This window comes from Lissotriton vulgaris, unplaced genomic scaffold (assembly GCF_964263255.1).
Source record: "Lissotriton vulgaris unplaced genomic scaffold, aLisVul1.2 SCAFFOLD_527, whole genome shotgun sequence".
NCBI lineage: Eukaryota > Metazoa > Chordata > Amphibia > Caudata > Salamandridae > Lissotriton > Lissotriton vulgaris.
The window spans coordinates 1,029,374-1,045,767 of NW_028247201.1; the positions used below are offsets into that span (position 1 = coordinate 1,029,374).

Here is a 16,394-nt window from a genome sequence, read left to right on the forward strand (position 1 = left end):
GTCCACCCTTAACCCCGCTGCAGCAGCCTCCAAACCTTCCTAGCCCGACCTTTCAGGACCACCAGTGGCCAGTGGACGGACGGATTCACCATTGCCTACCCTGGCAGAACATCATGTCGGACAGGTGGGTTTTGAAGATAGTCCGAAGGGGCTTCTTCTTTCCCTTCAAGACTACCCCAGCCTCCATGCCACAAGCACTCAATTGCATGTCTGAGGATCACTTGGCCATTCCCTGCCAGGAAGTGACGGCTCTCTTGGCCAAGGGGGCTATCGACCCAGTCCCTGTGCAGAATCAGGGCGTGCTGGCTACTCTCACTACTTTCTAGTACCGAAAAAGGATGAAGGCCTGCGTCCTATCTTAGACCTCAGGGCCGTCAACCACTTCCCCTAGAAAGAGAACTTCAAAATGTTAACCTTGACTCTGGTCGTGTCTGCCCTCGTCCTTGGAGACTAGATGGTAACATTCGACTTGTAGGACTCTTATTTTCATATGCCCGTCCTGCTGGCCCACAGGTGTTACCTATGGTTCACAGTGGGCCACAAGCATTTTCAGTTTCCGGTGCTCCCCTTTCCTCACCAGCGCACCTCTAGTGTTCACGAAAGTGTTGGCGGTGGTCTTCGGTCATCTGTGCAGATCAGGGGTTCCAGTCTTCCCCTATCTGGACGACTGGCTGTTAAAGGTGTGCTCGCCCCAGGCTCTCGTCTTCCCCTCCAAACTACAATGGCCCTCCAGCATTCGCTGGGGTTCGCTATCAACGTGCCGTAATTGCAGATGATTCCCTCTCAGAAGCTCCTTTTTATCGGAGCAGTTCTGGATACAGCGCATTTTTGGGCTTATCCTCCCGAGCAGTGACTGTGGAATATACAAGCTATGGTACCAATGTTTCAGCCTCCATCCCAGATTTCAGTGAGAATGACACTGAGGCTGCTGGGCCTCATGGCCTCCTGCATCCTGCTGGTGGATCATGCCAGATGGTATATGCAGGCGCTGCAGTGGGACCTGAAGTTCCAGTGGGCACAGCTTATGGGGAATCTTGTTGATGTCGTCCAGATCTTGGAGGACACTGCACATCACTTACAGTGGTGGCTCATGAACCAGGATTGGGTAAACTGCAGATCCCTCTCTCTTCCCCAACCAGAGTTCATGGTGGTGACAGATGCTTCACTCCTGGGATGGAGCGGCCACGTGGGAGAGGCGGATATCAGAGGTCTCTGGTCTCCGGAGGACTCCAGGCTCCACATCAACCTTCTGGTGCTTTGGGCGATCCATCTTGCACTGAAGGCATTCTTCCCTTCTGTCAAAGGAAGAGTAGTGCAATTGTTCACGGACAACACCACTGCCATGTGGTACTGTTTTAACTGTTGTTCCCTAGCCAAGCATTTTCCAGATGCTTATGACTTGTTTATGGCTGTGTCTCCCGATGTCCTCTTATTGACGGACACATGGCTGTCAGTTGATATGGAGGCTTCTAAACACGAATCTCCCACTCCATTTTGGAGAATTAATACATCAAATATTTAATGCGGCTAATACAGAGGGCCTCGCCCACTTTTTTTAAACTTGTGGGATCTGGACTTTTCACCTCCTTTCAGACTATTTTTGGAGTAATACCCGCTTTTATTCATTCTATTTTTTGCAGCGCCTTCAGAGGGTTTTCTCTGGTGCTCCTGCTAATTTGCGGCATACTTGTTTTACTAATGGCTGCTCGAACTGTGGAGCTGCCAAGCCTGGTCCAGTTGCAGCTATACCGTGTTTGGATGCACCAGCTTTTTGGTTTTAACGCCATTAAAGGATCTTAACATCGACTATTGACTCAGCTTCCGTTATGCCCATTTTACCTGCATGCAACCTGCGTTCCACTACCTCCAGTGCCTTTTTCAATGGGCCCTGGATGTATGCCTCTCCTATACAACTCACGCTGCCCTGGATTATAAACTGTTAATATGTCCGTTAAAGTCCCATGATCAGGAATGTTCCATGGGTTGACTCATGGTGTGTGATCCTCTACTTGGACAAATGGCAGGCTTGAGTACCTGTGCTCTGGCACAGCGCCTCTTGGATCGGAGTTTCATCTAAGTAAATGCAGATTGCCCTGATATGTTGATAACGCACTCTGTATATGAGCTCGTTGGGTGGCATACCTTTTTACTATGGAAGGTTTAGACAAGATACTGGAGTTTATGGCATTCCGCTATTTCGCGACATTTCGGCCACTGAAGAATAGTTGTGAATGAATATATTTTTGGGTGCCCAATTGGCTATTTTTTATCTTTGATATCTTATTAGTTTGTTTGTTTTGATCCACTAATCTTCTAATTTGGATACCACTGAGAAGCTTTGCCGCTGCTTACCTCTGAGTTTTAGGTCTTGCTAGAGCTGGCGCATGCGCTGCTCTGGTAAGAAATTTAGGAGCTGGTTTAAAAAGTGCTACCCACAGGCTTTTGCCGGCCACCAGCTTGCTATTACGCGCACAAGCGTGTGCGCTGTGCACAGCTGCCATCAGGTTTGCTGTAATGGCTCATTAAGCCTTACAGCGCGCACGTGAATCCCCATCCCTACCCTCTCCCTTTTCCCACTCCCTCCTCGTCGGCAGTGGCTCCTTAGAACCATTTCTTCAGTGGAAACCAGCACAGCTGGCGACCACTTGAGTGCACAGCCCGAGCAATTAGCGCTGGGAACTAATAATTAGAAAGGCAAGGCTACTCGTTTTAAAAGCTTGTCATAGCCCCCATTTGCTTATATAGTTCAGATGTGTTTGTTTACCATGTATATTTACATTCTCAGTGATAGATAACTAAGATGCAGACTGCTTTTAGTATTTTCTAATGGTACGTCCTGCGACATTGTGCATTTTTAGGTCTCGGCTAGCGAAGGCTGCGCTTGCGCAGTCTCGCTGGCGAGATCTTATGTTTTCCAGAGTGGGGCTGGAACCCGCCCCTCTTCTCCATTAGCTGGCCTCCTAAATGCTGACCAGCCATTGGAGAAGAGGTTTGTTCTTTAATTTAAGCCCCGTCTTTTTCAGATTAAGGGGCGTGTTTTTTAGTTTCTTTCTCTCCTCTTCCCATTGGCTGGAATTTTACATTCCAGCCATTGGGAAGAGGAGAGAAATAAAAACGCGCCCCCCCCAGTCTGAAAATGACGGGGTGTTTCTCCGATCCATTTCTGCTGGACCTCAGAGAAACATGGTGATGTTCATGGTGTGGTCCGCGGTTCATGGCCGTGTAATGCCTCCTGAAACGTAACTACAGGTTCGTACCTGTTCCCACAGTTAACACAAACAGCGTGCGGCGCCTGTCTTACTACCGCCATGTATGCTATTTCGATTAACGTGCCTCCGTGGAAATAACTGCTTTGGCGTGTTGTGTATGCCTTTGCCCCTGTCGTATATTTTTGCCATGCCTTTTCCACACCAGTGTTTAGTATTTTTATAGTTTCCATTAGTTTCGCCACTTTAAAACGTAGTGTCATAAAAATGTATACGAAAATAAAAATGTGTTTTAGCTCATGATTCTGTTTACCTTGTAAGCAATTTTCTTGGTCTACCGTGATAACGGTGTTGGAGAATACGTACGTTTAGTACTTTTTTTGTTTCCATCTACGTGTCCGGGCGGGAGCGCGCTTATCACTTCGTCATGTGGGGTACGCGCACGCGATCACGCGTTCTCTGACTTCTCAGCCCCTCCCTCACCTTCCAGTTGTGAGCGCGCTAGCGGCCTGTGGTGGTTGGCAGCAGTTTGGCAGCAGTAGGAAGAGCAGGCGGCAGCAGGAAGTCACGCGCGCTCCGTGTGTACGTGAGGAAAGGCAGCGGCACACGCCCCGTGTGCGAAGTGCGGTGTAGAAGAGCTAGCGAGGTAGCGACCCCACGATGAACCCCAGCTGTGTGAGCTGCGTCTACCCAACTGAGAAGGTCAACTGTCTTGGCAAGGTAAGGCTCCTGGTGGGGATTGGAGAAAGAATGCTTCACGAGCAACCATCATCCCCGATCATACTTGCAGATGGCAGATTCCTACCCACTGTAGGAGGAAAGATACTTTACCGTTGCGCCCCTTAAGGCACCACAGGAAGAAAGTGAGCCCCAATTCACATCAAGTAGGGAAGGGAAGAGCCCCTTCACATGTCCCTGGCGAAGGGTGTAGTATGCCCCCATACAAATCGGATGGTGGGAGGAGGCCCACGTCACTGGGCAGACGTGCAACCTCAGAGCTCGCTCTTAAAGTGCTGCACGCTCTGTTTGGAGAAATGACACCTCACTAATTACCGTGTGAGGAGAAGACATCATCATGTGGGGTACGCGCACGCGATCACGCGCTCTCTGACTTCTCGGCCCCTCCCTCACCTTCCAGTTGTGAGCGCGCTAGCGGCTTGTGGCGGTTGGTAGCAGTTTGGCAGCAGTAGGAAGAGCAGGCGGCGGCAGGAGATCACGCGCGCTCCGTGTGTACGTGAGGAGAGGCAGCGGCGCACGCCCCGTGTGCGAAGTGCGGTATAGAAGAGCGAGCGAGGTAGCGACCCCACCATGAACCCCAGCTGTGCTAGCTGCGGCAAGATAGTCTACCCAACTGGGAAGGTCAACTGTCTTGGCAAGGTAAGGCTCCTGGTGGGGATTGGAGAAAGAATGCTTCACAAGCAACCATCATCCCCGATCATACTTGCAGATGGCAGATTTCTACCCACTGTAGGAGGAAAGAGACTTTACCGTTGCGCCCCTTAAGGCACCACAGGAAGAAAGTGAGCCCCAATTCACATCTCGGAAGGCAAGAGCCCCTTCACACGTCCCTGGCAAAGGGTGTAGTATGCCCCCATACAAATCGGATGGTGGGAGGAGGCCCACGTCACTGGGGAGACGTGCAACCCCAGAGCTCGCTCTTGAAGTGCTGCACGCTCTGTTTGGAGAAATGACACCTCACTAATTACCGTGTGAGGAGAAGACATCCCATGCACACCTCTGGGGGAGAGTACCTCCAGTGACACATCTAGAGTGAGTGGGCTTCTGTACTCTTCCTGAGGACATCGCCACTCCCACCTCTGCATAAGAAACGCTGTACCCGCGGTGGAGGCAAGATGGCGGCCGCTCACTAGTGGCCGGAGCAGCGTTGCTGTGAGGACGCTCTAGAACGGAGCTCTGAAAGATCTGAGATGCTGCGGGACTCGCCGCTTAAGCTGCCGCTTACTACTGTACCTTGAATGAAGAAGCGAAAGTAAAGCGAAGAAATCGTCTTCGCTGCTGTGATGATGGCGGCTTGATGGCCGTACCCTGGGTTGCTGCCTGGAATTTAAAGTGTTCACTACGGAGGGAGATTGAAGCCGATGCAGTCTGTGCTTGCCTGCCGTGCCTGCCGTGGGTCTGCAAAACAGATTTTGATGGACCTACGGAACCTGCTAAATATCCTCTCCGTTGCACTTCTGGGTTGGAAGCGGTTCGATACCCCTGGGAGGCGGAGTAAGGGGAAGAGCTGTAAGCGCCCTCAGCTGAGGGACGCCAGCACCGCTACGAACGCTGCTGACACTGGGAGCAGCGGTAACCTGAAACAGGCGAGGAGAGACGACGTCTCGAAAGTACTGGGGAGGAAGCGTAACTGTCACAATGATATGGCCACCAAATTGAATCCTGCGGAAAAATCCCTCGGCGCTAGGAAGAAACAGAAAGATAAAGATAAAACACAGAGGGAGGAGGAGTTTGCTGAGTTTGCAGAGTCTCATACACCCCATGTTAAAGAGCGTAGTAAGAGGAAGCAGCTACAAACGCAGCAGCAGCCAGCGGGGGTACGAACACGGCTAGCGACAACATCAATTGCAGAACTTTTTGCAAAAGCTGGTAAGGAGAAGGGAGCGGCGGAGGCTGCTAAGGCTGTAAAGGGGGATGCAGAGCCTGGGAAGGATGAATATCGAAATGAAAGATGTTAGTGAGGATGTGACAGTGTGCTCCCAGGATTGTATTGTCTCTAATGGGGATACTACCCCCACTAAAGACCTCCCAGAACTTGAAATTAAAGCAAAGGAGGGAGAGATGCAAACAGCGGCGGACAGGGTAAATACGAATGTGGTTGACTACACAGCTTTAAGTACAAAAGAGGCACAGCAGGCTGATATTGAGCAACTCCAAAGTAAGACATTAAGTTTAACCTTATCGGAATCAGAAAAAAATCTGGGTGCTACAAATGAACCAGCAAACCTGGTAACTTCTGCCATAGATGTATTATGTGATGCAGACGCCTTGTCGGGTGGAGGTCAAAATGGGGTCGTGAAGGAGAGTGCCCCAAGTGAGGCTTTTTACTCCGCGTCCGATGGCCAAGAATGGTCTGAGGATGAAGAAGTTGGCTCTTCCAATATAGACTCTGAAAGCGACCCAGAATTAGAGCAACCAGCAACAGCTGTAAAGATTTCAGGTGCTATTAATAAACATGAGCCAAGCTGGGATCAGCCCATGGATAGTTCTCTACTGGATGGTTTTGCCCTGGAGTCCGCCCAGATGTCACTCTTAGAGAGAATACATCAAGAGATTATCGCTCATAGGGAGGAAACTCGTAGGGATAACCAGAAAGCCCATACCGCAATGAAGAAAATGCAGGGGGTAGTTAGAAAATTATCTAAAGTTTGTGCAACTACAGGCGATAGAGTGGCAAATTTAGAAGACAGGATTGTTTCTACTGAGACTGAGGTGGCAGCTGCGGTCTCTAAAGTTGGCTCATATGATGTTCAGATGACTGATATCCATTGGAAACTGGAAGAAATGGAAAATAGACTTCGCAGGAACAACCTGCGCGTGTTGGGAATTCCAGAGGGAAATGAAGGGTCTGACATTAAAGCATATATAAACAAGCTATTTACACAGGCATTCCCCGAGCTTAATGGATGGAATTGGTCCACTGAAGTTCAAAGAGTTCACCGTATCCCTTTTACCCTGAAACGGAATACTAAGGAGGGGGCCTACCCAAGAGCGGTACTGATCCATATTGGAAACTTTATCCTACGGCAAGCTATATCAGACCTGGCAAAACCAACCGCGAAAAGAAATGTCGAAGGAATATCTTTCTTTGTTAGGCCAGATTTCTGCCACACTACGGTAGAGAGGCGATGGCGGCTGAGAGAGATGATCAAGCCCTGTCAGGATAAGAACTTGCAGGCCTTTCTGCTAAACCCTGCACAGCTAAAGATTATAAACAAGGGCAAGACTCTATTCTTTTCCTCAGAGATTAAGGTGCAAGAATATTTGGATTCATTGTGATTATTGATTGCTAATGTCTGATTTATATGACAGGTGCAAGTTGAATTAAGCGGCCGCAGCGTAGACCTAAGAAACGCTGGATATTTTGTGCTATTTCTTTTTTTCTTTCTTATTTCGGATCTTTCAATTGTCAACGGTTTAGGAGTTGAGTAGATTTGTTTTGGGCTCCACAATTTTGGTAGATAATTGTATTGGATGATAAGCGTCCTCACTGTAATCACTGCATTCCATCACCAACACAGACAAGGTCTGTGTGCCTCACGAAGAGGGGAGAGCAGGGGGGGGTGGGAGGGTGGGTGGGAGGGGGTTGAAGGCAGAAGGGGAGGAGGGTGGGACAAGGGTTGGGTCCGGGGGGTGAATGGATGGAAAAAGGGAGGTGGTACAATTCAGGACAAAGATATGATCAGAAGGACAATTACATGGTAAAGGATTTAAGTGTTGAGATACAAATACAATTAAATGGCAAGCATTAGAATATGTACTATTAACGCGGGAGGCTTGAATGATTGGAGGAAGAGGCAGAGACTGGCATTCTTAGTAAGGCATGAAAGAATAGATATCGTCTGTATACAAGAGACCCATCTCCCATGGTCCAAACGTAACCAACTTCGTCTGAGTGGCTTTGAATTAGCTGTTTGTGCTACACAGACGTTCACAATTCGGGGTGTAGCTATATTAATTCGTGGCTCCCTAGGTAAAGTAAAAAAAAGTGAAAGCAGACAGTAATGGGAGATGGGCAGTTGCTGAATTAGATCTGGGCTTTACGCTATGTTTAACGTATGGTTCAAATCAGGATGAGCCCAAAATATTTGATTTTCTAGAAACTGAACTTGTGGGGTGGTCTACCCCATTGATAATAGCTGGGGAGCTTAATATCTCGGCAGATTGGGCCGGCTCTGCACCATATGTGGGCCGTAAACCCAAGGGTTTTCAATCTATTCAATCATTATTAGGTTCCCATGGGATGCATGATGTTTGGGGGTCAAAATATCCTCTGGATTATGGATTTACATATTTTTCTTACCCAGCACAAAGATATACGAAGCTGGATTATTTCCTTATCTCATCCTCTGAATTACCCAAAGTAGACATCACTAACCTTCCTAAAGTGGTCTCTGACCATAATCCCCTAATTTTAACGTACAATTTAGGTCAGAGGAAAAGAAAAATGAATTCCTGGTCCTTCGAGAAAAAGCTACTCAGCGACAAAAGATTCACAGATCATCTGAAAAAATGGGTGACACAATTGTTTGCAGCTAACAGGTATAGCACCTCTAGAAATATGGTTTGGGAAGCCTTTAAGGCGGCGCTGAGGGGCGAAACCATCCATCAGTTGTTCAGCAAGATTGAGGAGGGAAGATAGGAGTAAGATCGAGGTTTTAATGACAGAATTAGTAAAAGCAGAAGAGCAATATGTTAAAGATATAGCAATAGGGGCAAATATTGCTGTAAGTCAGGAAGCGCTACTGGTAATTAAAGCTGCACTCCAGAAAGAGGTAACTATAAAAGCCATAGGAGAATACCAGTCGAATAGGGTTAAAGGATATGAGACCGGGGAGCAGGCAGAGAGAGCGCTTGCTCTCAGGTTAAGACAGGTAAAAGCGAGGAATACCATTGTTTGTATCGAAGAGGATGAGGTCAGGTTTACAGAAAGTAAGGATATTTTAAGAGTATTCGAAAAATTCTATCAGCAGCTTTATGAGCAGGAAGAACCTAGTAAAAAACCTGGGGAAGGACTACGAGATCGTGGGCCCCTACTAGAGGAGTCAGCTAAAAAAAAAACTCGATGAGGAAATTACACTAGCGGAAGTAACATCAGCATTGAGGGAACTAGCTTCGGGGAAGGCATCAGGTCCCGATGGGATTCCTCTCAAAGTATACAAAACTATAGAAGCTGAAATTACCCCGCTCTTGGTGGATCTGTTTAACGGGGTCATGTGTTCGGGATTAACACCTGTTTCTTGGAAAGAGACAAACATTGCAATTTTTCATAAAAAGGGGAAACAAGTGGAAATGGCAGGATCCTATCGCCCCATATCATTGATACATTCTGATACAAAGCTCTACTAAAAAATTCTGGCAAAGAGGTTGGGCAGGGGTTTGTCCCCGGCCGGGGTACAACTGACCACACATGTAGGGCAATATCCTTGTTTGATGCTCAGGCTGCTGCGGGAGGGGAGATGGCCATGATCCTGCTTGACGCAGAGAAGGCTTTTGAGTTGAGTTTTGGGTTTTTCTCCGTTCGCTAGGAAAACCATAACAATAGAGGCTCGCCAAGGCGTAGCAACGCATGCGCTGCGTTCGCTAGGCGAGACCTAAAAAAGGGAGCAACCCTGGCATTTATGGCCAATGTACCCATTGCCACAATATGTGCAGCAGCCACATGGGCATCACCACACACTTTCACCAAACATTACTGTGTGGACATACAAATGACTAAGGAAACTCAAATAGGACAGAAAGTACTTCAACAACTGTTTGCAAAGTCTTCCTCTTATCACAGCACTCCCAACAGGGGAGAAACCGATTAATCTGATGCACAGCATGTGAATCCAGAAATGGAACTAAATGGTTACCAGTAGGAGTAGTTTTGCAGCTTGATGAGGTTTCTGGATTCAAATGTGACCCACCTGGCCTCCCATATAAGGAATACTAACAGGTGGGGAAGAAAGTTATAAGAACCAAATATAAAACCATCTAAAGGACTATAGACTAAAAACACAAAGAAAAAAGTATCCCAAGATAGTGACCACGCACAACGACCTCGAGAGCGCCGTCTGACGTCACAGAAGGGACGTCCCTGGCACCAAATGGTGGTCGACGACACCCAAAATAAGAGGGGAAAAAAACAAACAAGAACAATTCCGACCAACCACTATATGGCTGAATAATGGACAGCATGTGAATCCAGAAAACTCATCAAGCTGCAAAACTACTCCTACTACTAAGTAACCGTTTCGTTTTCTCTAATTTAGCATGTGCAGGCTGCAGCTTGCCTGCTGCTCTGCGCACGTTACTACACAACTTTATTTTTGCAATTATTTCTTTGGCTGTTTTCACATGAGAACTCATCGCTGTTTCACTTTCTGCAAGTTCCTGGGATTTTGACTGAACACTGTGAGCAAGGTCGAACTACAATGCCCCTTTTAATTTTTTTCTGGCCTGGCCTTATCCCTTAGATAAAACGTACTGATGCAGCTGTTGTTTGGACAACGTACTTTGGTCTTAGTAGAATACACAAATAGGTAGCACACACTTGGAGAGGCACCTTTCCAGGGAGAAGAGCGAGACAGCACCTAGGATGTAGATCTACCATCTAGAGGCTAATGTATGGGGGTCTGCTGACAAACTGCTTTGTAGCAACGGGAGGGAGGTTAGGCTCTATTGTCTATTCATGATGACAGCTCCCTTCAAGATTTATGGACTAGCTGCTATGCTGACTGTATTGGTACTATGCATTTTCCTGCGTGTTGTGGCAAGTATATTGCATGTTAGGACACATTAGTTAAAATAACTATTTTAAACTGTTTTGAGTCCGTCAGATCTTATTGTGGACACGTATAAGAATGCGAACAAAAGGGTGTATCTTGCTACCGCAATTCCTGAGAAATCTGGGAGTGTTGTGTTCTGGGGTGTCTAATCTTTTGTTTCTCTGTGAGTGAGGAGAGCAAATGAGTAACTATAGCTAGTCGGTCTTGGGCTCGTGGGTACTAAGGTCGTAGGAAGACTCAGTCCCTATACACCAAGGTCCTATAATCCTGCGCATAGTTCTGTGTTTGTGAAGAATCACTGCAACACTCGTTGTACTGAGGAGGTTTTTATAACACCTCTCCTGAAATCTTCACCTCATGCCAGTGGCCACAAGCTCAAATGACCTTGCCTGGAGGATACTACTGAGGCTCATATAGCGGTAACCACTTCAGATGCAAAGGCAGATTTACCAAACCATTTGCCACAACCAGCAAACTTTGACTTGGCAACTCATTACCCCCATCACAAAACACCTGTCAGATCAATGTACTCCCTCTCTGGGTCACTACCGGGCCTAGAATCTTCACAAATGTCTAGCGTCACGGCTGCTTATCTGTTCAGACAAAGCATACATGTCTTTCCATATTTGGACGATTGGCTTCTCAAAAGCACTACTCCTCTTAAATTGTCACTAGCACACCCAGGTCAGCATATACTAGGGTTTACTCTCAATACCTTAAAATCCCACCTCCAACCCTTCAAATCAAACTTCACCTAGAAGCAGTACTGTACTCCAAACTTGGAATAGCTTACCTGAATACTGCCAGAATACAATCATTCCAGGCACTCATTTACCAATTTCAACCATGTCAACAGTGAGGACAGTCCTGCCTCTTCTCGGTATGATGACTTCATACATAGCCATAGTACCTACTGCCAGACTAAATATGTGTCAGCTGCAGGAGTGCTTAGCACACCAATTGACTGAAGTGCAGAGAAAGTGGGAAGACTACTGTTGGTCGACCGTCAAGCTTGCCACTCTCTGCAATGGTGGATCACCAACAACCTCTTAAAATAATGGCCTTTCTTACACCCAATTCCAAAGGGAACCATAGCAACGGACGGGTCCTTACGAACTGGGGAGTTCATTCCCAAGATCTCATTGTCCAGGATCACTAAACACCCAATCAGAGACCTAGCCTCATAAATCACATAGACGTACTACCGGTTTACCTAGTGCTTAAAGCCTTCCTTCCTCACCTAATTGGCAAGGTAGTCCTCCTCAAGACAGACAACATGACAGCCATGTATTATCTCCAAAAGCTAGGGTCACGGAGATCTCTCAGCTTTCTTTTTACCATTTGGAGATGGGCTCTCCGATACAACATTCACCAATTAGCAAAGTACCTTACCGGGAATGGACAACTGCTTTACAGATCCCCTCAGCGGGAGGCATCATCAAGTCAGGGAGTGGAAACTCTACCACAAGTCCTTCTCCAATATTTCCAGCATTTGGACAACCAAAAATAGACCTTATCACTAAAGCAGAAAATGCCACATGCCCAAAGTACTCTTCCAGGTTTCCACACCCACAGTCCAAGGGTAACGCACTATGGATGAGTTGGCCAGGGATATTTGCTTATGCTTTTCCACCTCTACCATTCCTTCCATTTGTGGTTCACCAACTACGTCAGACATCTCTCACTGTCATCCTGGTAGCTCCCACATGGGCATGACAGCCATGGTTCACCACACTCCTCGAACTGTTAGTAGGTCCCCATGAAGCACTTCCGACCAGACAGGACCCTCTCACACTGAACCATGGAGGAATCAGACAATCAAGGATCTGGCTCCTGAAGTCCTAGAATCTAGTTACCTCAATCTCTCACAATAGTATATGGACATTCTTCAAGAGGCATGCAAGCCCACCACCTGGGCCTGTTACACTACAAAAATGTGTTCACTATTGTCATTCCAAACACATTGATACCTTAGCAGCCAAGGTACAAGACATAGTCTGCTACTTATTTCATTTGCACCCTCCGGTTTATCCTTTACTTCTATAAGACTGCACCTCGCTGCGATAGCCACATACCTACAAAATACACAACACACTTCCCTATTCAGAATTTTAATCATCAAATCCTTCCTGGAAGGTCTTACACTAGTCCTTCCTCCTAGGGTGCCACCCAGCTTGAACATGGAACCTCAACATTGCATTAACATGGTTAATGGGCCCTGCATTTGAGCCACTCCTCTCCTGCCCCCTCCAGTTTTCATCCTGAAAGGGAACATTCCTGGTTACGATCACTACGCTTAGATGTGTCAGTGAGCTTCAGTCACTAACCTTAGAAGAACCTGTCTTCCAAATACATAGGGACAGGGTTGTACTGCTCCCCAACCCCAAATTTCTTCCAATAGTGGTCTCACAATTCCAGCTTGAATCAGTCTATTGAACTTCCAGTCTTTTTCCCCCACCCTGAGTCAGTTGCAGAAAGGGCTTCACACACATTTGATGTAAAACAAGCTTTTATGTCTTACATTGACTAAATCATTTAGGAAGGCACAACAACTATTTGTTGTTTTCTCAAAATCTCACCAAGAAAGAGCCATTTCTAAAGCAGGCATTGCATGATGGATTGTTGAGAGCATTCAAACAAGCTATGGTGAAGCTAAAACAACTTTACCTGTTCTTCCTACAGCTCACTCCACTCTTAAACAAGGAGTTCAGTGGCCTAACTAGGAAATATACCTATGGCTGACATATGTAAAGTAGCTACATGGTCTACATACCATAAATCTTTCGAAACATTACTGTGTAGATGCGCTGGCCTGTCAGTAAGCCAACGTGGGCCAAGCAGTTATATGCACACTATTTCAAACAGCTGTAACTCCTACAGGCTAGTCAAAACTTATGAAGGAGAATTACTTTAGAAGTCCATGCTGAGCATGTGCATCTACAGCCTCTCATGTCTTAAATAAAAATGTTACCCAGTAAGCATCCGTTCATGGCATGTTGTTCTGTATATTCACATGCGCCCACCCTACTCCCTGAAGACCTGTTCTTGTTACAGTTACATCCCCTATTTCTAACAAACTCCTTTCACATGGGCATCTCCATACTCTATGCTTCGCTTCCTGTTTCATCCTCACCCACTATGTGAGTAAATAATCTCATAATATAGTTGATGACCATGTGCATTACCAGCAACAGGGAGGAGTCACACTACCTCCTGACTCGAAAGACTTTCTTTGAAGAAAATCAACTTGCACACATCCGAGCCCACCACTAGATGGCAGGATTATGCTAAGCTTGTGAATCTGCAGCACTACATTCCACAAACATGTGCTTACTGGGTAAGTAACATTTTCCTTACTAATCTGCTTTAGCAAGGGTTGATGACGAGCACAACTGAGATTTATCTACTTTTATAATGTATTGCTTCTCCCTTAAGTAGGAACTGAGTATCATAACCCATGTGATTTTAATATTATAGGTAAAGTACTTATGCAAATGTGACAGTTGTTGCTTCTTTAGCCTTACATAGTACCTTGCTTTTCCAGTGTTTTTATTGTTCAAAAGGAAGAAAGCTTATTTAGGGCCTTTTTCCTCTGCAGACGTGTCAAGTGTGTCAAATGATGCTTCCCAACAAGTGCAGTTACACAGCCCACCAGAGAATACATGCTCATAAATCACCGTATTGTTGTCCCGAATGTGGTGCTTTGTGTCGTTCAGCATATTTTCAGACTCATGTCAAGGAGAATTGCCTACATTATTCCCGCAAAGTTGGATTCAGGTTAGTACTTGTCTTATCTTTTCTTGTATTTCTAATGTTTTCAGTACTGTACTGTATGTTTGCTTTATATGTGTTAGTGTAATTTACGTTGGGTTAAGTTAAATAGCACAGGATGCAGACATAAAATAATATTGGAAGGGATTAGTTCGAATAACATCACATACTCACCTATTTTACATATTTGAAATTAAAGTGACCTATATGACTGGCAGATAAAAAAAACTTGAGGGGCACCTTTCCTCTCATTGAAAGTGTTGTTTTAAACACAGTCTTAAGATGCAGTCCAGGATCTGCCATTCTTTTTATCTCTAGTGTGAGTGCTGTATAAACTGGGATATAGTGCTCCAGTCTGGATTCCTAATCGACAGTTGCATGGACTTAGTTCAGTGCACTATCACTGAGTAAGGAAGTCCAGGTTACTGTTACCCCGTGGTGGAAATGGCCCTTTCCGCTGGGCCACCCCAAATGTTTTGCCTTCCTCATCTTTTTGCTGAATTAGTTTCTGTTGTCATTCAGACTCTGTCCACTTGACCACGTCTAACCAGTGCAAAGTGCTTGTGCTCTCTCCCTAAAACATGGTATAATTGGTTTACACCTGTTTGGCATATTTAGTATACCTATAAGTCGCTAGTAAAGTGCACTACATGTGCCCAGGGCCTATACATTGAATGCTACGAGTGGGCTTGTAGCTAACCACCCATTTATGTAGCCCTTTAAACACGTGTGCAATTTACACTGCCATGTCAACTTGGCATTTAAAACCCCTTCCCAACTCTTAAACTCTTCTTTTATTACATAGAAGTCATCCCCTACAGTAGGCCCTATGTAGCTCATGGCGCAGGGTGCTGTGTAATTAAAGGGTAGGCACTGTACTTTTTTGTTTTACTGGTAGTGAAAAACTCCCAAATTAGTTTTTCATTACTGTGAAGCTTACCCCACCCATAGGTTAACTTTGGAAAATCCTTATTACATTTAATACGCTGTCATTCATAATTGAGAAGAGGTAGATCAGTCATGTTTAGTACCTATGAAATTTTAATGACAACACCTCTTTTTACAATTTTGAAAATGCCACTTTTAGAAAGTTGCTCAAAAAGGTACGGCAATTAGCACTCCCTGCTGCTGCACTGCTGGAAGGAGGAAATTCTCCATTGTGAACCATATTGTCCAAAGTAAACCAAGTAATCCAAATTACACCAACTTGTAAATGTCACTTTTAACCATTTTCTACGTTTGTTTATAGAATCACTCCGGAGACATCAAATTAGACCAGAATGCTTTATTCTCATCTTTTGAAATGTAATCCAGGCTTTTACACTGGCACATGCAGTCATCCAAATTTCATAGCAAACACTTGTTTAAAACTCAATGCATTTAGAACCTACAGGTTCTTCATCAGGGGTCACTGTAAACAATTAGAAAACAGCTTTAACCAGCCACTCGAGAATAGCATTCTTGCAAATAATACTACACCCCTTTTAAGTTCACTAACAAAACGCTGAAATGCTAAACAGTGAAAAGTAGAAAGTGAACTCTCCCTTTTTCGTTTACTAGAATCTAATTGTGTCCATTTACCTTGTGAAAGCCGCACAATGACGACGTAGCTCTGTTTTGCATTCATTATTTTGGCAGTTTCAGCAAAAAATTAAATAAGTAGAAGGGAAGGTGTGCATTCGTTATTACTTACTTTTAGAAAGTTGCCTTTTTCTGCTCTTAGGCATGTGTGCCTGCAGCCTGACTCCAATTAATGTCTTGTGCATTCCCTCTAGACAGCCACACAGAAAGGGAACTTAGGTGTGACTTGATAGGTCATCCTGGAAGGATGGGAGGGAGGAGCTGGGAACAGCCTCACACTTAGACCTAAATAGGATGTGTCCTAGGACTGCTTAACCCCCTGTAGTAA

The 16,394-nt window shown here is 45.8% G+C and overlaps 1 protein-coding gene across 1 annotated transcript in view; it reads left to right on the forward strand.

Annotated features, from left to right (window-relative positions):
* ZNF592 (zinc finger protein 592) overlaps nt 1-16,394 on the forward strand; it is a 332,527-nt gene that overhangs the window by 175,129 nt on the left and 141,004 nt on the right. Inside the window, exon 5 of the mRNA XM_086949655.1 lies at nt 14,313-14,491. Within this exon, the coding sequence (XP_086805781.1) occupies nt 14,313-14,491 (179 nt within the window). The remainder of the gene's footprint in view (nt 1-14,312; nt 14,492-16,394) is intronic.